Below are 25,395 nucleotides of genomic sequence, written 5' to 3'. Positions count from 1 at the left end.
CGTATAGTAGTAGTGTTTAAGTATAAATTTGATTGGGCGTATCAACAACGAATGCCATTCATAGTTCTACATATTAAGTAAAGTAAGGTCAAGGACATTCGAACGGTGGTTTCTTCTAATTCCAAAAAAAGATAATTCGGCGACATGCTTGCTTATATATTAATACAGCCCCATCCTTTTTATACGGGATGACAATAATCCTAAATCGTCAAGGTACTCTTACCTTGGTGAACTATTACTTTCATATTTTAATCACTTTTACAAAGATCTTTTTTGAGCGCGCTGGTGGTGACATTTCCAATCTTGCCCGTCCTGTGCCAGTTTCAGAAAAACAGTCGATACAAAAACAAAGGCCACCGTCCCTTTAAAATGCAGTTTGGTTTTTTAAAAGCGTAATGTATATTTACTCTATTTTCGTAAACAACAATAAATCTTCATTTCTGTTTCGAGTAAACCTTCTGCAGTCTATTCTACTCACGACCACTCACTCGCTTGTGATCGGGTTTTGTTTAGGGACGCACGACTTTGTTTATGAAATTATGTAAACTTTCAATTGGCGTTACACTCAGTTCATAATAGTTATATACGGACATAAAGCCCTCAGAATCGAGTTTGTTAATTAGGTCACCTTGTGTGCTATGTATCAAATTGAATTGTGGAGTTATGGAATATGGTATAATGTGGATCTATGTTATACCAACCAAAGAAAACATGTATTTATTCATCATTTTAAAATATTAAATGTCTTCTTTAACTAATTGAAGTAAGGTCAGATACCTTTGTAATCTAATAGAAGAATCGAATTTTGTCAATTTTCATTACGAGACTCAATATTTCCGTCCATTTAAGAGTGTTTGCACAGAAATTACCTTTCTGAATTCCTCTTCAAGGAAAAATGTAATGTTATAAAATAAAATAATGATAAATTTTCTAGGGACAAAACGAATTGTATCTTTCGAGTAATAAATACAGAGTGTTAACTTATCTAGCCTTTACAAAACCTATGTAATATCCTCAACAATCCTTATCTTCTTGAATACGCTAGGTTTAACACTGTAGGTACTAGAGCTCTTACCATGAATTCTTAAAACAGTTCTAATGCCAATTTGGGAGCGAGACAGCGCTCTACACTGCGTCTAGTGGCATCTCTTTTCTGCAACACTAACAGTCCTGCTCTAGGATTGCATAGTACCAGGATTTCTGTAGGAAATATCGTTGAATATCGCGAACTTTGTCGCTCGTGATATGTTAGAATACCTGATGTCTAGACACAGATCTAGGTGAAGGAATATTTGTTAATGTAACGGCTTTATTAAACCTAAGTTAACAAGCGTCTGTATCAAGATAGGTAAAAGGCAATAGGCCTGTTGCAAAATTTCTACGAAATACTGAAATACAGAGTGTTTTCAGAGATTTAGGGCAAGTCTATTATTGTTAACTATGTTTTCCAAATGGAAAAACCTAATTATGATTGATGCTAGTTCGAACTACGGACATAATGAACTGTCGCGTTTCGAACCGTTATTTATGTCTGTCCTAGAAATAAAAAGGTATTAAATATGTACGTAAATATATATTCATACTTAGAATCATTGTTTTTGTTTCAATCATAATATCATAAGATACCTGCAATAAAAGCACGCCCCGATGCTCAGAAAACTTAACCACAAACAATATAATCCTAGGAAAAGCAAATGTAATTTCAATTAAAAGAAAATCATTAAACCATGTTGAGATACGTTGCAAGAGAACCCACAGCTGGTAAAGCATAGGTCACACTGACAGCGAGCGCTTTGCCCGAACTGCGATCTCACTTTCTTAATACTGTGAATTGCATCATCTGGGTGTACGAGATGTATTGGAATATGAAGAGGAAAGCGATTTTTTCTTAATATCGGTGGTGGTTTTTAATAAAGAATTCTTAAGCCCAGAAGTAGTTTGACGGCGGTATCTTTGCTACAATTAGATATCCAATAATAAGGTACTAGGACAAACCAAAAAGGTTGCCATAGATTGATCAGGAGTCTAAGATTTTCAATTCGCCAAGTTGTGTTGTGAAAATAATTATTTGATTTTCTATTAGACTTTTATATCGATTTAATTTTTTTATTTTTAAAAGAATAACTTATAGTCTCTTTGTGTCTTTGATTGACCATGAAAATTACATTATGGAACCGGACTCCTAAAGTCTTTAAAATTAACGTTCATGTGACTTTCAAAGGACAACTTGTAAAAATGTTTTGATTTTACTCGCATCGCTCGCTTGCAGTGTGACCTTAGCTTCAGTCGTTGAAGCAAAATGTGTGCGGTTATGATAGCAAATGACAATATTCTACGAATATATGCGAGAGGATTAATTAATGTACGTCTGTACGTAGGTATGTTACTTGAGTAACGTGATCATTATTTTATGAAATACGAATAAACATGCAGGTTTTGATGCGAGATTATTAGACTGTATTGCTTATAGTTTTATCACAAAATGTTTGAAATATAATATTTGTTGTTTGAAGTTTTCACAATATTGCAATGTTTTTTTAGATATTCTTTAGTTATAGTACATTTAAGTACACAGGTAGACACTATATTTTTGAGTTTAAGCTGTTTTGTAGTTAAAACACAATTTGATTATTATAATGACTAGGAGCTATCCCAATAAATACGCGTGATCAACAGGTGTTTGATTGTTAAAAAAGGATCGTTTTGAAAGTATCCCATAAAATTAATACAAAATTCTCTTATTAAATAATGTATACGATAAAATATTATGAAGTACAGTCATTCACTGGTGAGTTTACAATATTCTTTCAATATATAAAGGTCAACGTACGAGTTTATCATACAATGCGCGCAACACTTTGTTTTCGAACGTTTTCCACAATACGACCGGCAATGGTATAAACAAATTACAATAAAACTGTTTATTAAACGTTTATATTGTATAATTGTTTTAAAGAATTATTCAATGAAGTGGATTGTGGAGGTCAAGCGGCGCCATAGCAGAAATTAGGTATACATGTGCCTTTTGGTGATAGTTTGTAGGTTGGTACTATAAAAAAATAATAATATGATTATTCTTTTCACTGACTGCCTATTTCACCTCTAAAACTCATTGTTGCTACAGTTTTGCTATTTCATTAATAAATCCGATTATCGTGAGTATCGTAATTCATAGGTATGTGATTAATTAATATAAATGATCTAATTTCTGCAGCAAATGTCAGTAAAACTTATGGAGATGTTATTTATTTATTTGGTTACAGTAACTGTACATATAATATTACTTTTTAATTAAATATAGAACAAGGCAAAACAATTCAACCTTCAATTGCAATTTAAAAATAATAAATCACGTAAAACAAAAGAATCTAACACAACAAAATAAATGCCTATCGATTTTAAAATGTCAATCAATATTGTCCTACTTTACAATTATACAACCTGACATACCCATTGTGAACTCTTTGTGCAACGTAATAACGATTGCATTAACTGCACAAATAATATTGCCGTTCTACAAATCAGCATTCATAATAAATAATATAGTTATATACAAAAGTGAGTGTTCCAAGGCTGACTGGTGTTCATACTACTATCGTGTGCTCGAATTTTTACCATCGAACTAATATGCACCCAGTTCTAATGGCAGTAAGGTTGAAATAACATTAGCTGGTGCACCCATAGGTTTTTGTCTGTTACGATAGTTCGTTGCCATTTATGGAGGCAGCTTTCCTTGCCGGTCTTTGTATTTGATTTATTACTACAAAACTCTGGTTGAACACATTTTTTTGTCACAAATATTATGGATTTGGAGTAACCGGAGCTTGTTCAGTAAAAACCTTTAAAATAATTGGTGTTTTCTGGGTTTAGTTTAGTTAGCCATATTGATCGGTCGGAAATAAGGCCTTATTGGGTATGTGGCTTTTAAATTACGCGTTGAACAAATTATGATTAACATTACTGGTACTTATGGACACCAATAGAATTGCTACGAATTAAATATAGAGTGAAAATGTTGGACTGTAATAAATTTTATAAGTCGTGATCATAGAAGTGTAAATAAATATTGATATTACACAACATTGGTAAATAATGTTTTGACTCTTACTCAAGGTTTATTTTTATAAGTAAAATATTAATTAGCTTAATTTAACCCAATGATTTTTTAATAGTTATCTTTTGTAAAATTTAAGTATAAGATAGTGATATGATTTTAAGGAGGTTTTAGGTGTTACTTAAATTATTTCAATGATACTTTCTAGCATTAAATTAAAACTGTACGAGTCACTGCCATTGCATAAATTAAACATTACCTTAAGCAAACTCCAGCCAAAAATATTAGAAATCTTTTCTCATTGACATACCATTAACGTATATAACTATTGTACATTGTTCAGATGTAATGGTTTCCAGTAACACGACGCGTATGTGATGTTCGTAGAACTGTATGTACTCTACCTTATCTCGGAAACGATCAAATGTAATGACACAACATCTTCCAATAATCCTGTAATACCTGATTATCTTTTTAATTATGTCATTAATTTACGGATTGGCTTGTCATCTTATACTGTATTGTAGTTATTATAAACAAATTGTATGTATTTTATTTATTACGTGCCTTTTGAAGAGATAAATAGGCATTAATATCGCGTACCTGCTTATTATTGTGAACTAGATGCATTATGGTTTACAAAACGGTTTCCATGTAGTTCTCGTCTTGTATTACGTGAAACTGTAGTTAATTAAATCTGTTCTCTATTATTAGCACTCGAAGAGCACTTTTGCTTAAACAGGCGTTTCGGTTTCAAAAACGGTTGTCTCATACCCGGGATCAAATTTAGTGCATGTCTGTCAGCCATATTTGGTTTTAGTATTATTGGCTTTAATTAATATTATTTGTATTCTAATTCTTTGTTTAATAACTTTTACTTTCTCACTCAACTGGAGACCTTCATCACAAGCTAACTTTTCGGAGGGCTTGGGAATCAATATCGCAAAAATATGAAATACCTGTTCAATCACAGAACAAAGCTGGATGCAAGGCATAACTAAAGTTATTTCAAAAAGCATTAAGAGTAGAGCAGATATGCATTTTTACTACTAAATAATTCTAAAAGCTTGTAACTATTTCACGGGAACACTAACAGCCCAACTCTACCTACCCCGTCGGGAATAAAGTCGTAACGTTACACACACATACGCAAAACTATAACAGCCCACGTTAGCTTGAATTTATAATGAACTTCAAATGTGACGTCACGAGATTGTTAAAGCCATTATGTCTGCGTTTTCACTCATGTGTCCTATTTCGTATTCGGTTGCACTTTGCATGGCCAAATCGTTTGCCGTTTTATTGCGTTTGCAACAGAAATATTGCTTTTACATCACTTATTAATATCGTGGAGACCCACGTGGACTTTTTGTCTAGTTGTATTTGAGTAGTACAATTGATTAGTGGATTTTTGTTTTCGTCTTTATTATCTGTTGTCTAAGGGTTATATTTGAATAGTAAGGTGAATGTTCGAAATTGAGTTATTAACAGGGTTTCTTTCCGACTCTACCTGAAACTTTTAAAACAATTGTATATTCTGAATTTTTGATCTGTTATATTGATTTTAAATGAAGTCACAGTCATACCAGAGGATGGGACCAATGATTGTAAACGATACGAAAAATCTCCTATCGTGATTAATACGTTATTTTCTGTTAGCCATCCATCCGTGTTTGCAAGATATTTGTTTTGACAACGAATCAATTTAGATTAATTTTAATTTACATGTAAGATTCAGATTTTAATCTGTCTTAAGATTAATATCTAGCATTTATTTTAATTAAATCAATTGATAGATAATTATAATCAGTTACTTAAAGAGAATCACGGATTCTTCCTAATTATGAATAACTGTGAGTTTCCTATGAAGCGAAAAATTAAAACTTGGCTAATACTTAATATGGAAACTAATGGAGAATATGGAAACATAAATCAGTTTTGAGTTCCCCTCAAGTCTCATGTCGTCTCTGCCACGTTAATGTGAGCAAAGGCGCAAGCAAGTTTAGTTAAAGTACCCATATATATGCATTTTATAACGTATCAATATAATGTTACTAATTAGTATCTACTTACAAATATATTATTATTGATAGATAGTCATTAACAATAACCTGCCCATCAGTCCCTAAAGATTGGATAACCTAGTAGTATGACCATTGGACGGCCAAGTTAAAGGTCATAGGTTCGTAGTCCAGCTCGCACAGATGACTTTTCAGATTCATGAGTAACTGTATAAAGTTATTATCACTTACTAAAAATCGGCACTACTGAGAATTGTATAATGTCACTTCAGAGGCCTAAGAACCTAAACTTTATAACAGGCTGCACATCAAATATACAAAAGAAAAAACGATACCATTTTCGTTTTACAAAAACATTTGGAATATCAATTCTAACAATATAGTAGTATCTAAAATACACTAATACGTATTAAAGCCTCGTTAAAATTTAAAAGTACCATAACATTACACGTTACTCTACACCAGTATTACATTGAGAAGAAATGTCGCAATTTCCCCGGCATTCATTCATACGGCTATGAATAGATGTTATGTCTAAGCCCATCCTGTAGACAATGTAACGCTGTCTAACATAACGATGCGTCGTCAAACAGTTGTAAAATTATATATAACCTGACTTGAAGGCCTGCCAAGAACCTTTAACATAAGAACTGGTAGTTGAAGGGAGAGCGCGCTCTACATTTTGTATTGCGTTGTCTCGCTTCCTCTGCTGCAACTGTTTTAGTTTGGGAGTTAGTGGTAGGTATTCGGATTACATCTGGTTGTCTGTTTCCAAAATATTTTAATTTGATTACGAATAGATGTTACATCTATAACCTTATTTATGAGTTCTATTAAGTTCTCTTCTTTTTCCAATGATAGTAATGTACATACGACCTGTTGATAGAGTTAAAACCATGTAGTTTTTATAGGTTCAGAATATCCAAATTTAATACTGGATGCTAACATACGCAGTCTTCAGATGTGTGTAAACGAAATAAATAATAAATTTCTTTCTGAAAACATTTCGTTTGTAAATTCCGATTAGGTTATCGATAAGCTACATTGTTGTTAATTCAATTTGCAAAACATTATAGTATTAGTTAAATTTTCTGGACTTGGTTTAACTATAGCGGAATTAGCACTTTCTTGTCTAGATTTTATTTTTCTATCAATCTTTGAGGCTCGACGGTTTCATTTACGCAATAATTAAGTTCTTCTGTAAAGACACTTAGAATACGCATTGTAAATCATAAATATGTAGATTCTTATCCTTTTCAGGAATCAAACCTGCGACATGTCACGCACAGGTCACTGGCGTAGTTAACTATATCACTCGGCTTAACATGCAATCAAATCCGTCAAACACGAACGCATTAATTTAAGATCAGCTGTTAAAAATATTTAAAATAAGAATCCCGTTTGATTCGACAAAATCTAATCACGCTATAATGTTATCGTACGCTTTCGATCCATGGCATAACACTTTTGTCCATGACAGTACTTATCGTGTTTTTAAAATGGACGTTGGTGCTGATTAAATACGCAGATGTGCCCGCCGAGCGGAACGTGTGACGAATGGGCCACGTGCGCTCGCATGTACTCGCTCGCTTCCGGTCAACTTTGGTGACTGTTTTTACTTGATCCTAATCGAAAAGTCCAGTGTTCGTAAAAGGGGATCATTTTAATTTGGTGTCAAATGTACTGTGATCTAGGGGTATATCACTTCTTGAAGTAAGGCTGCTGCGGATGTGGAAGCGAGATGACGCTCTACACTGTATTGTTCGGCGTCCCTTTTGCGCAATTGTCTTACACATGTTGTATTGGACACCCTGACCATGACTATCACTGGTTAACCAAAAACCGAATAGTAGATCAGCGCTTGATACAAGGTTTGACATAGGGGTACCTAATTGGGTTATTCTGTTAGAAATTGGGTTCAATACTCCTTTAGAACCTCCTTTACATGACAAATAAGATTTAGTAAATTGTTTTGCAAGTGATGCGTTATCTAATCTAGAGCAGTAAAGTACATCAGCAGATAGAATGCGTGCATGAGTATCAATGCTGAAAACTGCTGAAAACTTATATTCTTTGCTCAAGGAAAACTAGCTTATTGTGGCCATATTCAGGTTCTTTGCATGCCATTTGATACTATCCAAATGAGGATACTGTTCTTATTGAAAAGTGTGTCATTTTAGCAAAAGTTCTATAACACTTGAAACTTGTAACAGTCGCAGTTGTAGCGTCGTACATTCTAGCAATCTCTAAATGACCTTTAACGGTGGTTTACGCGTTGATAACGCCATGGAAACCGTATCAAGTTCACCAAGTAGATGAAGTTTTATGATACCATTGAATCTATTCCTCGAAATATACTTTCAGTACCTACCGAGCAAATAAATCCTCCATCTTCGCAATTATTTCAGCCTACTGCCAACAATGATCAATCTATCAGTATCTTTTACTTCTTTAAAATATTACTGCTTCCTTATTTGTTTCACAAATCAATGAAGGACTTGCATCCTTACAACGAGAGGAACATTTTAAGCGTTACTTATCACCAGCACGTAGCGTCAACAGTAATTATCTTAATGATTTGACACATAAACATGTAACGTCCCACTTTATCAGTAATCACTTACGAAGCACACAATATTGTCATCCATGTCTTTATAATCCTATAAAAGGTGTCGTTACCGTTGGTATTAGACGCTAAAGTTAGTGCCGGCCTTGACATCAAACCTGGGACATAATGTGATCGCATTAACAACTGGAGCACTGGGTAACGGTGGATAACAATTTTACACGTATTAGAGTTTTCAGAGTTCAGCTAAGGGAAATATTACATAGTGCATGAAGAACAGTAGTGTCACTACGGATACTACAAGATTTTTCTGGTATGAAAGCGGCAAGTTTTAGTCACGGAACTTATCGGAAAGTATTAATTGACTCTTGAATTGTATTAAGGTCACTTATCTATGCATTTTATGCCAGCTATGTGTCTATCAAAAAGTTAAGCATTAATTTAAACAATAAGAAAACGTATCACTTAAATTGCTTGTCTCAATCTACTGACTTCGTCTTATTTAACAAATTTTTAGTAATCGTGTTTGAAGTATTTTTAACCCTACACCCAACTATCCCTTAAGCCCTTAACGATATCCTAGACGTTTCAATTTTAATTGACCCACAAATACGACGTCCTGATTTGAGGCCTCTTACGACCCCCGTGGGAAATTATCCGTCCTATTTTAAGGCAAAATACATGTCACGAATGAATGGTACTAGAATGAATATATTTGATGCCATTTAGCTATATTTAGGCAGAACGAATTGCACAATGAAATAAGTGATGTTTATTGTTTTATATCGATAACAATAGACGAATATTGTGAGAATGATTTACTTAACAAGTTTCGTGAGATGTACTCACGTGGTAATCACGTGAGGTGAGTTTGCTTTGGTTTATAATGTCACTTGTAGTAAAAAGTGACGGCGTTTTATTTAATACTTTTAATTACTCTCGAGTGTCCATTATTTTAGGAGAAAAATATACTGTTCTCAAGGTTCCTCGTTGTTCTGTCTTATCGAAAAGGCAAAAAAAGAAAATAATGTTATAAACACTACACTAGGTTAAACTTTAACTTGTATCAGTTAGAAATATTAACAGTACCTAGAGGTTCTTTTTTTAGTGTTCAGAATTTTTAACAAACAATACTAGCTAATTTAAAACCTATTTCTTTGAGAAGCTGCTTAAAAATACAAAAGCCATCAACCCGGACTTGTACTACTGAAGGCTCGCAAACTACGTGAAGGTCCCTCCCGTCAGCCCGCGATATGTTGACGTAATAACCTCATTTAGCTTTGTTCACTGTCTGTGAAATAATGGCCGCATTATTGGGCCCTAACATATCTTCGCCATCCCCGAGGTGAATGGATAATTTGATGCCAGGACCCTGAATATGACACTCTGATAAGGGAAAATACGTAATTGGATTTTCGTCAAAAAGAACCTTCAGCTTGTTTGTGACTACGATTTACTTCGGGGAACTAATGATTGAAATGTTTTTTGAGAAATACAGAAGATTAAAGACTGATCATTGTTATCAGATCTTAAAGGTATACACCGGTATAAATTTTAACCAAGTTTTTGGTAATGTAAAAAAAAACATAACGCATACGCAACGTGCATCTGCATGAAGTAGATTATTAAAGATAAAATAAAATAAAAACACCTACAGGCTCAAATCTTTCCCCCCACAACTTTTAAATGGCTACACCGATTTTTGTCAAATATGCGCAAATGATTGTTCTCAAATACAAAACAAACTAGACTGAAATCGTAAAATCCGTTCAGAGATTCTATGAAGCCACAGATAGACACTTCAAACTTAAACCCCCCCCCCCCGGGGAATTGGCAGTAAAAAAACAAAATAATTGTAATCCTGTATTAATGAAATGTTTTCCTAGACTCTCTCCAATTAAAAGCAAATATCTGAAACATGCATCAACAAACAACTCTCGAACACAAATGGACGATATACGAAATCAAGGAAACACCAATTACATAAAAACGTTAAATCCGAAATCCCGGCGTATACTGTGTGTGTATGTCAAACAATCGGTGGGAGTAGCACTCATGTAAATGAGGTGTTAAGCTTTATGTTCTGTAGCAGTAATATGAGAACTCAGCTGTGACCTATCACTGGAGCAGGGCTGAACCATTGTGTAAGAAACGAATCTCCTTTTTTTATTTAAGGGAAAAAATGTCTTTCTTGTCAACTGGAAGGCAGAAGGGATGAGATTGATAGAAGTAGTATTGGTAGTAAGCAGCACTTACCCTTCGCTGACTGCTACACTTAGCAGTGAGAAATCTTGAAGCAAAAACAGTAAATGTGGGAGAAATTACCTTGAAGTAGGACCTTATTATTTAGTTAACTAAATAGTTAGAACTTCAAAATTTCTTCAATGTTTTACTGTTCTGCCAAATTTGCCGACTAAAGCATAAGTATTGTCAACAAAAAACTCTTTGTAAGTGAGTCAAGGAATATTTTCGTCATTCCTTTGGTGAATTTAGCATCGTTCGTCGTTTTTATCTTTCTATCCATTAATCTTTTCCTAATGGTCGCCCGCTATTGCTAATGGGACAAAATTAGCGATCCGCCGCCTACGCGTTTTCGATTGCACAACTTTGCAATGCAAAAATGTGTTGATAATTTATGCTTTGTTAATTTTTTTTGGTAGTTTTAGCTGTAAGCGTGATTCTCCGGTTCATTTATTTCAGCCAAATTTTAAACTCTACATTATCTTTTTATCTAACATGAACATACCGCAAGAGGATTCATTGCTTTGATTTATTAGTTTATTATATAGTGAATTTTATGTATTGTTGTTTACAAAAATGTTATTTAAAAAAACGTAAAATATTATTTCATATAGCGTCTATTTATTGTTTTCTTAGCGTAAATACAAAACAACTACAAACTGCTTAGGTAGAAACACGTGTGCGCGGTTATATCGGCTTCGCGATACCGAACACCGATCAATATGTTTCGCAACATACCTGCCTACCTGCCTACCTGCAATCCACTTCTTAATTACAGATTTTAAATGAGAAATATATCTGTTTGGTGTTTTGATTGGTTGGGTAACGTGTTAATGGAATGCGGGGAATGCTTGATCGATGGTAACTACATACTAAATTTGTACATGTGAAATTGTGAATGCCTATTTTGGTAGTATATTTTCGACAAACCTTTTTTCTGTTTTGTTGAGACTCTAGACCGCTAGATTAAAAAAAAAACTTTTGTATCTTTAATATTAATAACTAGTGCGGTTCCAAAATTGTTTGTCTGCTGCTGAGATTGTTCTTCCTGAACCAGGTACTAGCTTTTCAATAATTCTCTGCTAATATTCTCGTAGTGACAACGTTCACTCACCTTAGTACTTACGTCTTTAGACTTCCCATTGTTGTACAATCTTTAAACAGCAATAAAATATTCAGTATATTAAGTTAACTTCATAGTACATTCTCTTATCAAGTGCCGGACATATCGCTTCAGTGTTTACTCAACCTGAACCTGTTTCACTTTGCCAACCAGTCTGGCTTCAGCTTTGCCGGTCTAGACTGTTATCGCCCTAATCGAAACCGTTGCGGAATGCAGACGGTATGAAAGGCACTCTCAATCGCATGCAAATAGCAACGGACATGTAAATTATACCCGATTTGGAGTGACTTACTAATGACTCAATAAGGAAGCGATTTTAATTAATTTGAAAGTAATAACTCCTTGGTATGGTCTAATTACATTTAATTTACGTATATTTAGAATTTCTTAAGCTGTCCTTTTTAGTTCGAAATGTTTGCCTGTTTGACGGTTGAAATTGTGATAGGCTGCGTTTCCATTGAGGTGCAGCAAAGAATACATTTTGATAAGGATTATATTATTATAAAAGTAATTTATTTATCCCTGTGTCTACTTACACAATTGAGGTGAAAACTCAGCCTTGACGTGGCTGTAAAAACATTCTGATCTATCAAAGGGCTCCATCCTTTTAAAGTTGATTTATCCCAACAAAAATAGCTGTTGCCCGCGACTTCGTTCCCGTGGGTAGAAGAAGATATAAGTTATGATTTATACCCGTCCTGTTTTTTCCACATTTTCCATTGTATTTTCGCTCCTATTAGTCGCAGCGTGATGGTTTATAGCCTAAAGCCTTCCTCGATTAATGGTCTATTCAACACAAAAAGAATTTTTCAATTTGGACCAGTAGTTCCTGAGATTAGCGCGTTCAAACAAACAAACAAACAAACTCTTCAGCTTTATATATATTAGTATTAGTATTAGTATTAGTATTAGTATTAGTATTAGTATTAGTATTAGTATTAGTATTAGTATTAGTATTAGTATTAGTATTAGTATAGATTCAAACCTGCACAAAAAAAATCAAATGAAACGAAGATTATTATTATCTTAGTTTTAAATTACCTGAACAGATAATAAACTTAACACACTGGAAATAAAATAAAAAAATGGGTATATTTTTTATTCGCCCAGAAAATACCTTCTGAACATCTTAAGCAATTTTGTCTCTGTTATTCTACCTTGCCTAGATAATTTGCTCAGAAAGGTGAGCTCTGAATATTTTACATGTTAATCTTTTTACTTCTGCTTTGAAGCCTCCAGGGGTATCGCAGTGTTTGAGATCCTTTCAACATAGAACCTCGTGAGTTTCTTTTATTTGAAAGTATGATTTAACTGTCTATCTATAATCATTAAAAATGGGATGATCTGAGCAAAAGCTAGGCTAGATTTTTTTAAACGTTTATAGTTAGTGTAGTCATACATCAAGTAGCTACGTTTAATTACCTAGTAGTAAAATACTGACAATAAACATACTTAATTCGTCATAAGAATCGCCATATTCTAGAAAAAAATATTCTATAATATCCACTAAACAGTTGATAATTTTAGTTAACTAAAATAAATAGTTAAGCTATCTTGCTGAACAAACGTTCACCGATGATTCTGGAACATTCGAAAACTTCCAGATTGTTCTCAGACACTAAAGCCGGTGCACGGGGAATGCCGGATGAATGAACGATCAATGTTGGGCCTCCGCCAGACATACGTCAGACCTTTTCAATGCACCTCTCTTAGTGAATTGTAATTAACAAAACGCTGCCGTGGCTGTATGACACATTTCCAATGCCAAAGTTACATGAGCGCTGTCAGAAGTGACATCCGCTGTCAAAGGCTTGACATTATAGTTAACCGTTGTTTGTAGTAAAAAGAAGTTTTGATAACTAAAAATGCGCTCGTGTGAAAAATATATAAATATAATAAGGTTTATTAAAAAAAATATAGTCTTTTTTAAGTCAAACTTTTTTGAAAATGATTTTATCAAGCGTTCCTCTAGCCAAACATTTGCATATTATCAGAAGAGGAAATGAACTTGGAACAATTTCCTCGCATAACACATTATTTAATGTATTACATAATTGTCACGTTTATACAACTAATTGCTGCACGTGATAACGCTAAAAATACATTTTTTATCTTACTGTTTGGCTGCTGTTCAAAATGAGTTCGTTGTCATTTTCAGAACCTCCTTCGTAAAACGTAACACGTCGTTTCTTATTTGTCAACAGAATATGAACTTAAGTGTTTATGAAGTAAGGTTGATAATTGGAGTGAGGTTATGTTAAGACGCATTCAATCTTGGCTTGACGCCACCTGTTGCAATTGAAGGCATTATTTGGGTAGCTTTATTGCTTCCGTGCTTTATAACTTAATATATCTATATGCTTTCTTTCCACTTATTTATTTACTTATCAAAGTAATAGGTACATTGGTTAACTACCTTAATTACGATAATATTCTAAATATTAAGTGATTCAGTATGACTCAATCTATTTAAAATCGTCAAAGAACTGAAAAATGATTGTAAATTTAAGTGAAAATAGGATCGCTGGATTCACTAGAATTTTCATCGACTTGAAATCAATCAATCAATGGATTACCAAAATTTTACCTAAAATTCTGTATCGAATTAAACGGACTTAAAATTCTTACCGTTTACCTTTGCGTTGACCCATCCACTTCTTTTCATGTTTATCTCGTTGCCATGGTTACCTAACAGCTTTCCTGAAGACAATATTCGCATAACACTAAACCAAGAGTCTTATTAGTGATTGATTGATTACCTTCAAAACGTGAGTTCCTATAGCAAAATTGATTTTGCTTTGACCTTTGCAAAGGTGACTAGCGAATCAATTGTTTTGTAATACACCTTTGTATTATTCATAGTGGAGTCTAGACTGTGGATGGTGAAGGTACACTGGCTCTAAAATTTATTGATACTTAAGTTTAAGTTTTCATAGTTTTTATTCTCTTTGGACCGAAAAGAGTTCTTTCTATACATCTATCTCGTTGCATTTTGTAACTAAAATTAATTTGTTTGTTGGATCTTTAAACGGTCTCATTTAGATAAAATTGACATTAATTACTCGCCTACTCAACGCGCGTGGGCCTTTTAAGAATATTAAGTTCAGTTTCCTAGAGAGGTCTTTCTTTAAGGCAGTGACTTCATAGAATAATTACTATGAAAGAGAAATTCGAAAAGTGTCTCGAAGTGGTTAGTAACTAAACAATTTATAATTAATTGAAATACTCACACATTTATTAGAATTGTTGTTGCTTAAAAATAAAAATGTTTAAAAAGCCTAGATAAAAAACAAAGCAACGTCTAAACAAAACCGCGCTAAAACATTGTTCGAACTTCAAAACAGACATTCGAAAATCAAACGTAGTGGTAAACATTCATAACTTTTCATTTTCACGGCTCGCCGGCCAGCGCTCTTGCCATCATCTCTTAAATCACAACTATTGTCATTGCTAAAGCAGGACGCCGCTACAAACTGTGTATTGCGTTGTCTCGCTTTCATAACCTCAGCCGTTGTTTTAGGAGTTCGTGGTACAGGCCCAGAGCGAGGCAATTGAGTCGGATGAAACTTTTTCAATCAATAGCCGAGGATTTTTCATTACCTGTTAGTTATTACATGTTGCGGTAAATATTAGCGTTGGAATTTTACACGATACGCTTTGTTGGAAACTTGTAGTTTTTAGAATTGCGATCGATGTTGGTTCGAGTTTGATTTAGGGCGCTCTTTTGTTGTGTCTATGTAGTCGATTTTAGAAATGATACAGGGCCTACGGTCAATCTTTAAAAAGCCGAGAAGCACCACATGTAGAAGAATAGACGTTGAAAACGATGGTATATTTTACCATAACGATAAATGACAATATACTTTTAACGTTGCCAAATACCAAGTAAACAGACAATACGTAAATAACTCTATTTTATTCCAATATTACTTCTGCCAAAAGACATGGAACAATGTTTACTATAACTCTCAAGGTCCCCCAAACACATAAAAAGCCATAATGCAACAAGTGGCAACCCTAGTTCTGACACAGTATGAAAAAGTTTCAGAAGTATAACGGATCTAAATAACAACATTTACCAACCGTGTTGCTACTGACATATTCATTTAATACATTTAAATGGAAATTGTTTTAATAGTAATATTTATGATAGATGCAAATTAAATTAAAAGCACCTTACCATTTCCAGACACCTTTATGCTTCAAAAATATTCATATTAAAAAAAATACAAAACGTAACATAAAATCTTATTTTTCATAAATTAAACTTGCAATTCCATCAAAAAGGAAGGAACCAATAAATGGATATACTGCACATAATATTTTATGTTATATTCTATACCATGTTCAGCGTCTGTGACCCACTTACCGTGTCAAGGTCGTTTCCTGAGCAACAAGTTGCAACCCTAACGTTCCAGGGGGCCTATCACCACCTCTCTACGTAAGACTCGTGCTGTGGAAGAGAGATGTCACTCTACACTGTATATAGTGCTGTCTCATTTCCCTTTACTTGAAGATTTGATGGTAGACCCCCTGATGTTCTGGTGTTACGTGATAATCAAATATTGATACTCAACTTTATTGGGTCAAACAATAAGGGAATGAAGTGCTGATTAAGTGTTCACTTGTTTTGTTTTTCCAAGACATTTTGGCACGGCTTTATTTGGATACAAGTTGATTTTTATTTGTTGTCTTTTTCATAATTTTTATAGGCAACATTATTTCCTCATTTTCCTTATCATAAAAAGTATTTTCTTAGCTTGCCTTTCAGTTTTTCTGTTTAAGTTTGATTTTTTACCTTTTGACATTTAAACATCGTTACTTATGCTTCTTTTAAAACTTTTTTGAAAAGCCTTTTGTCACAAAACAAAGTTTTGTTTAGTCTGGAGAAAATTCGTCGGGTATCCGATATTTGTGTTCCTTTGTCTGCTCAGATTTTTATGTACCTATTAAGAAACATTGTTGTGCCTTTTTCATAGAAGTTAGTTTAATCCTTCATAACTTGAAAGCTATTTTCACTTTGTAGCCTAAATAAAAAAGAAAGTACGAAAAGCAAATTTGAGCTATTTAATAAAAGCAATTATACCTACATAGAAATGTTTCCATATTGTACGTTAAACTATAAGTATTAAGGTTCAATTTAGCAATACTTACGACATCATGAATTAAGTAAGCAATTTATTTGATCGTAATATGACGTAAAAGTGGAGGTATTTTTATATGAGGACGTCTCATTGTCAAGAAGCGCGATAAACAATCTGTCTTCAAATTGATACACAAAGACATGGGAAAACCTAATTTGATATTACGTATAGCAACAGATACTTATTAAATATGTATGTAGATAAATAGTACAGGTAATCCGCGCGCGCCTTGCTATGTACACGTATGATTTTTTATTCGGATTTTTTGTAACTTATTAGTATACGGTTTTCTTGGATATTTAAAAGGATTACCCAAAAATGGCGCGATGTTTACGAAAAATTGACTATACAAATATAATTGTAAAACAGCGTTAATATGTACATTTGTAAAATATGTTGTATTGATTAACAACAAATGAAGAATTCTTGCATTTTGTATTAAAACACACACTTATCACAGCCACATGTTAATTGCGGTTTGTTTTAAATTGTGGTTTTAATTCGAACGAGCATTTGTCATGCGAAACAAATTTCTTAGTTGTTGCATGACAAATGACGATCTTGACTCACTCTGAGATCCATAGATCACTTTTGACTTACTAATCGTTGTTGCTATCAGCTAAAATGAAAAATCTATCTATTACTAAGAAAAGATTTACACTTATATACTCATACTAAGTTTTTATTTCCCACGTACGCAAAGTATGCAACGTATGATTGTTTTGTTATCTTTATTTACTAACAAAAATTAAGTTACAGAATGCAGACCAATGATTTTAGTAAATAAATATATTTATTTTTCTTTGCAATTTAACATTTTTAATCTGCACTCCAGTATGTAGATACTGGAGTGCAGATTCAAAATGTTAAATCGTACACAACCTCTAAAGTTTATACATCTTCGAAACGAAGTTAAAAATGAAGGAAAAAAAAACAAAATATTAAACAGTTACCCAAGTATTTCATTATTGTGGCAATCCACAAATCTGGACTCAGATATATGAAAGACTAAGGAATAGAAACGAGTTACATATGCAAAAAAATCATACGTTGCGTACGGATGTTTTTTTAATTCCACCTAAGTTATAAATGTGAGCATAACATTTAAAAACTATTAGACCATTAGAATGTTAAAGATGTAACGTTATTATTACATAAATGAACATAATATACGTTTGAAGTTTCGCAAAAATATTGCAACCTTTCTAAAAAAATAATTTAATATTCATTAATAAAACATTCGACTGTTATATAACTCTTATTATACTTCATTGATAAAAGCTTTTCTATAATATTAAATAATACAAACGAATTTATAAAATAATTACCTTATAAATATTCAATACTTTTTCGAATGTTGAACTAGTCGGGCGTCTACAATAACTGGTTGGAAAAACGAGTTCCTTTGATATTTTAATTGCTGTTACAAATCGACAAATGTAAAAGGAACTTCGGAAGGCTGAGATGCCTAAATTGGACTACAGAGTGACATCTATTATTGGTTAAGAATGCTATTATTTACTAATAAGATGTCATAAGATTAAGTATATCTTCCCTATTAGCGCCTTAGAGTATCTTTACTTGCATCTTATAATACACGGCTCTTCGTGTACATAATTAAGAAGACTTTTAATTATTACTTATCTAATGTTGAAGTCTTAAGTCTTGCGTTTACAAGTCTGTCCTATAAATAATAAATGTATACTCTGTGCTTGCACTTGAACGTAAGATTAGAATCTATTTTCATAAATAAAACTAAGTTCTGGACAGCATCTTAACTCATCTTTCCAAGTTCTTAGACTTATCTATAAAACTTTTCACAATGAATATACTTGTGTTTCTTCAGTTTTTTATTCATTACTCTTGTATGTTTTTCTTTTTAGTTCTTTTATTTATAATTGTTTTCTGGAATCTTTCGGTTTATATTGTTTGAAATGATATAATTTGCCGTTGAAGTATTAAAATACGATGTCTTTGATTTAAAACTGACTAAGCACAGACCATTAAAAAATGTCAAATCGCATTATGAAAATAACGATGTATATTACTTAATAATATTCCGACAATAGTTACCCATACCACACTACAAATAGTCCCGTAACACACATCTTCAAGTCGAGAATATATCGATTTGGCCCAAAACGTGTGCGAGCCGATGACCCGACGTCGAGGTCGCGTCGACTTGTTGCGTCTAAGAGCGAAAGTGGTACGGTCTACATCACTAGTGGGCACCGAAAACGAAAGTAAAACGGCTAAAGTTGTTTACTATTGTCTGAGAGGCAAGCTGTTGAGTGATCAAACTGGATTGGGTTTATTCTATGTTTGCTTTACTTCCTTCGTTAATTTTATGCTAAGAAATCGTGGTAAGATAGGGATAGTTGATGCTTTATGGGAGAGGTCAAAGTTTAGTAGTGGTAGGCTGAAATGATGATGATGCCTTTGTTGAAGTAATAACAGGAACACATCGTGTTATAATTCTAGTACTAAACATTTCATAATGTCTTTCATTAAAGACTCATTCTAACATCAAATAATAATGCAACAAAACTAACTAGCAAGCAACAAAAGCCATAAAAAAAACAACTGTAACACTTATTACTTAAAAGAAAACCTTAAAAAAAAATCATAGTACTACGAAAATTGACGTAACCTTACATAAGTACATCGAGTTATTATAGCCAAGTATAATTTAGTTACGGAGGACTACAAACCTTTTTACTTCCAAACTCCTTGCATCAAAAAGGCAGTTTTTTACTGCTTTTTGCGGTATCTCTGGTATTATTGCGTCACTTACGTCAAACTTCTGTCAGTGTGGGTGTTGTTTGCACCGTTTCGCCTTATTTGAGCATTCAAATAAAAATAATGAACTCTATTCGATATTCGATGTGTATAATATACTGTGTAAATAGATGCTGGATCCGTTATCATGTGATTTGCTAGGATATCTGTTTTCATCTGTAAGTTTCTTTATGGCCTTGTAAATAATGGGGAAAATTATTTAGCGTTTTCAAGTAGCTAAAATCAATTGAATTAATAATTAAGAAAATGAAATTTAGACTGTATATTTTCATGTCGAGAGCAAATGTATGTTTGCACATATATACTATCGAAAAGACAAACAAAAAACCAATGCAGATTCATACGCACTTTTACTCACATTACCAGAACATCAATAGATACATCAAGGAGGATACAATCATCATCACATTGCCCCATAGTTCATTTAATAAAGCAGTATAGAAAGCAAAAACTCTGCCTATTACGTCATTAAGGCCATCGGAATGCTCTAATCATGACACTCAGTGGAAGCCTTAACAAAGCAAGTGAAAGGATGCGGCTCTATCGCAGACAATAGGAACAGAGACCGCTCAATAACGTACGGATGCCCAATACGTAATAACTTAAGACGGTAATAACTGATACTCGAACAAATAATATGAAAAAAATGGGATATACTGTTATACAGAGGAAAATATACTTAATGTTTCAGAAAATAAAGATGAATTTCGGTCGCACGAATCTTTGCTAGTTGATTATTTTACCAATATGGTAGTGAATACTGACTAAAGTGCATGTGACGTAATAGTCCCTATTCCCTATTTATGTGGATTATATGATCTTCTACACGCCGAGTTCTGGCTCGTTCCGAAGGATTCCTTTCAAAATATCCTGTTGCATTTATATGCTCTTAAGTAGAATCGGTTAAGTTCGAGATTAAGAGTTCCGTACAAGTCGGCTATGGAAAAAGAAATTTGCAAAACGTTCAAGTTACCCATCAAATTATTGTCGCTACCAACTGTTATTTATTCTCGATTCTTGTTTTTTGTTGTAGCAGTAACAGAAATCCGTAATCTGTAAAAATGTCTTTTTTCTAGCTGTCAAGGTTCACAGGATATTGCTTGGTGACCGACGGACAGATGTTCTGATGTTGGGCTACAAAACCGTATTGGCGTAATTAACAAGAACCTGCATCATAATATTTGAAATCATTAATCTGGATTTATTTTCTTGGCTAAATATATTTTAAAGTATGAAATTCCGTGCGAACAAAGCTGGTCCTTTACCGCAATAGACAGTTATTGAGTTTTGAGGGCTTTGCCCCGCAGCGGGGTATTGCAAGATATTAAACCTGTTTACTCCTTACCGTTTTCCTCAATTCTTTCTCGTCCCTTCTCAAACATTCCGCATGTAATTCTATCGCCATCATCCTTATAACTTTCGTTCTGTCAAATGGTTTTATAAATCACCTTGCCTGGCCTGGGTGGGAGCGAGAGGATTTATCAGTGGTGTGTTGTACCTTGTTTTTTGTCTTTGTCGTTTTGTTTTGGAAACCCATATGGTGTTGTATTATTTCCTTGATAATTTGTCAAATCCTTGAATATTTATTTCTTGCCTTGAAGTGTTAGGAACCCAGAACTTCTTTTACCTGTGTCTGAAAACCGTTTTCTTTCCATGTTATGTAGGCTATCATTGAGTACGCATTAATTCTAGTTTCCTATCGTTCGGGAGCATATTGGTAGTTCACCAAGAATGGATTGGATGTTTCCGCTATCCGTAGTATTTGTGAGCGAATTGAATGCGAATTGCTCTCAATTTACGTTGGTATCATCCTCGTTTTAGATCTCTTAGCTTGTGCTTGATTTACCAAAAGTGGTTTGGTTTTCAGCTTTATGGATTCCAGTTAAGTTCAATACTTGTTTGTGAAGGTATATTTAGTTAAGTTTAGGTCCATTCACGTTGCAAGTTCTTGGTATTGAGCTAGTAAAAAAAAGCCTTTATCATGTAAACACATAAGTTCTGATTTGTGTGTTGTACGTAAATAGAAATGTTTGGACAATGAAGGCTGACCTAAATATTTGATTGTTGGAAACGTTACGAAGGACGCTTACACTTGCTTGCTTAATTAATTACAATTAGAATATATTTGTATAGCAATAGCGTTTACTAATGATTCTATTTTTGTCCGCAGGGCGCTACCAGTGATCAAGCCTCCCGTACCAGCATGTAGTAGACAGTGAATACTAAAATAATACATTTTCACTCGCGTTCTAACTAAATTCATGATGGCCGACATTCTCGAAATCGACCCCGTGGACGATGACGTCGGCTACGAGTACGATACGACAAAGATCCCCGACATCATCGCTCCGGACGAAATGATGGAGTCTGGGTATCAGGAGGGGTCTGAACAAAGTTATGGGGACCGTAGGGACTCGAAGGAGGGGTTCGGGGGCGAGGGGGACTCGGACAGCGGAGTGGACGGGGTGAGCAGCGGCTGCAGCGTGGCCGACGACTGCCCCGTCGTGTCCATCAACGACGTGGTCGCCTACTACGACGACATCCGCCCGCGCCGGCGGCACGTGCCGCAGCTCAGCTTCTACAACGTCGACATCGAGAGGCTGGCCATGGACGCTCTTATTCAGGTAAGCAACTTTTATTACCACTCATGCTACCAACTTACGATGAGCCCTGATTACTGGTTCATATTTAAGAGAATTAGATATACTAATATCATTTTTTCTGCGTCTAAATGAAACAGCGTATGTGTAAATGCGCATCACAGAAATACTTTAACAGCACAGCATATAACCTATGTGCCCTCAATGCACAGGAGAAATCATAGAGCATCGTTAAAAATACATTAGGAGGATGCAATTGAGATTTTTTCGCCCACTTCAAAGGTGTTTCCATAACAAAAACGTGATTATCTAATTCGTACACGTTAAACATAAATTATGTGCGGTCTTCGGTGTACTCGTTAATATGCATAGCGTTTGCCGTCACAATTAGACCGTTGCTATTTCCGTTTCATCTCACGACAATTGAATAAAAACCAGCGGAATTTCAAGATGTACTGCATGTTTCTATGTTTAGAAATTTCCTAGTGTTATCTAACAATCTTGAATGTCTGGTCGGTAAAAATCTGCATACTTAACTCGGGTACGGATTCCGGCTGTGCTTTTCGCAATACCGCCGTCAGCGGCTGGTGAGGCGGTCCGATTGTCATCTGTTCCGTATTCAGACGACGATGAAATTATATTATCGGTTTTGTTAGAGGTTCCTTTTATTTTTCTGTACAGATTTTATATTTAAAATGCAATTTGTAATCAGCTGTATTTTTAACCGAAGAAGGCTGTACACTTGATTTAATGTAACGTTGATATTGACTAAAGCCTAAGGAGTGGTTATTTGGTAATGTTTAAATAATGATCTTGATATAAGTATATGCATATTCAGTTATATGTATCACAATATGGACATCCTTGAGCAAAACTAAATGAACATAAAAATCACATTTGCGATGTTACTAACTTTTAATTAACGTTGCATAAAAATGTTACAAACCTATTTTAAAATTCGTCCTTCATCAGAAACTAATTACACAGATGTACCATTAATTACGAATCTGGGAATTTCAGTTGCACCGCTGTCTCTTTGAAGTATTAATTATGAGAGGGAAAGGCGTTTAAATACTTTACCCTCTTTGACTGCAATATTCGAAAACTTTTTGCCTAACTATGGTACCTAGCGATGAATGGACTGCAATTTTAAGTAAATTATTTGGCACTGGGGGCCTTTTATTTTGGTTTTTCGGAGACGTCCTCATGAACCCCACTCTCCTCAGGGTAGGACGCGGGTCGTGAAAGGTTCTTACTGACACCTTGGTACTGGCCTACCTCTAAGCCATTGTGTAACACTTCTTGAGAACATGGCTTCTTTATCTCCAAGTCTTTCTTCCGCTACTGTCACTGTTTTACTTAAAAAAGTGCTGATAGGATTCTTGTGGCTTGGTAGCTCTCCGCTTCGCTCATTTACCGTCAGAGCTGAAAAGTTGAAATTTCCACAAACGTATCCATATCTGTTTGATGATATATGTTGCCGCTGTAACAAACAGTGCTGCGCAATTGGTGTAGTCGTAACTCGGATACATCTCATTTGAATTTTTTTTTCTCAACCCATTTGCCCTATGGAGCCCTAGTGTCGCTATTTTAATTTGCACTTAACCTTTTATTTTAAGAACGACGACATGTTTAACCTCCCCTTGTGTAACTCAGTTTCCCATAGTAAGACAGGTTGTTAGAATTGTGATATTTTAACGACTGTCAAAGATCAATGCGTAGCAGTCGCGAATAACAGCGTAATATGGTTTCCGAACCCCATTTAAAACGTTATCAACTTTAATAATAACTGGTAAATACCTAATATTAACGGGTTAATTACTAAGGTATGGCTTTGGAATGAACATAAAACCGTGAGTTTTTCCATTGCTTAATAACTCTCTAGTCAGCATCCTCTTAACAAATATCTAGGTTGGATTAGCTAAAGGTACAATGCAACGTTTTTTATGGCGTTTTTTATGCGTGTACAATTGCTTAAATTCAGAAATGATTGAAATTACTAAAATCTTTAAATTAACCATGTGCTCCTAAACGTAGTTTAAGCATTAAACGTAGACGAAGAGTCTGACTCTAATATAAAAAATTATAAAGTATGTGAGTGTGTTTTTATGGCAGGGTCGCCCGAATGGCTGGACTGATTTCGATGAAATTTGGCATCATGGTAGCGAAACCATGGATTAACAAATAGGCTACTTTTTTTCGACTCCAAAAATGGAAGGCAATATTTTTGTAGCTATGAACGACATCCAGGCGGTCAAAGCCGCACACAAAAGCTAGTATTTTCATAAAACTAACTTCTATCTTCCATCGCGGTTTCAACTTATTTACGATGACTCTGCTTACCTCACCCCACATAAGAAGCATAATAAGCCAGTATTTTAACTTCAAGTAATGACCGTGTCGTTCGCTATACGTGAGTACTAAACTTGATACTACATAATGCATACTAATATAAATGTAAAAGTTGTTTCATCCGTCTGTTAGGTCATGCGCTAAAACCACTGAGCTTATTTTGATGATACGTAAATGGAGAAAAAGATTTAGAATAAGGTTGTGTATTATGAAGCTTTTAGTAAATTATTGGCAACTTTAAGGTAAGCGGAAAGACAGCATGCTGCTAGGGAGTTGGTTGAGTTTCTTCTTTCTTAGAAAACTGTGAAGGGTCGGCGAATATGGGTGTTGTCCATTACAATATTTTGACCTGCAAAAAGGTTTTTGATTTCGAAATAGCTATCATAGAGTTATTGTATCAGTATCAGTTCAGCCGTTTGGGATTCAAAGACGGGATAGACAAACTCGTTGTGGGCGTCAAATCTATTACAAACCTTTTTGCTCCAGTTCTCGTTT

The 25,395-nt window shown here is 34.3% G+C and overlaps 1 protein-coding gene across 7 annotated transcripts in view; it reads left to right on the top strand.

Annotated features, from left to right (window-relative positions):
- LOC113500707 overlaps positions 1-25,395 on the top strand; it is a 175,898-nt gene that overhangs the window by 19,414 nt on the left and 131,089 nt on the right. For 6 of the 7 annotated variants that reach the window (XM_026881588.1, XM_026881590.1, XM_026881585.1 and 3 more), the window contains exon 2: positions 22,119-22,572. In XM_026881588.1, coding sequence (XP_026737389.1) covers positions 22,210-22,572 — 363 coding nt within the window. In that variant the 5' untranslated portion in view covers positions 22,119-22,209. The remainder of the gene's footprint in view (positions 1-22,118; positions 22,573-25,395) is intronic. The other variant, XM_026881587.1, reaches the window with a different exon arrangement.

Source organism: Trichoplusia ni, chromosome 14 (assembly GCF_003590095.1).
Source record: "Trichoplusia ni isolate ovarian cell line Hi5 chromosome 14, tn1, whole genome shotgun sequence".
NCBI lineage: Eukaryota > Metazoa > Arthropoda > Insecta > Lepidoptera > Noctuidae > Trichoplusia > Trichoplusia ni.
The sequence above is the reverse complement of the archived record's forward strand: the minus strand, read 5'-3'. Positions and strand labels throughout refer to the sequence as shown.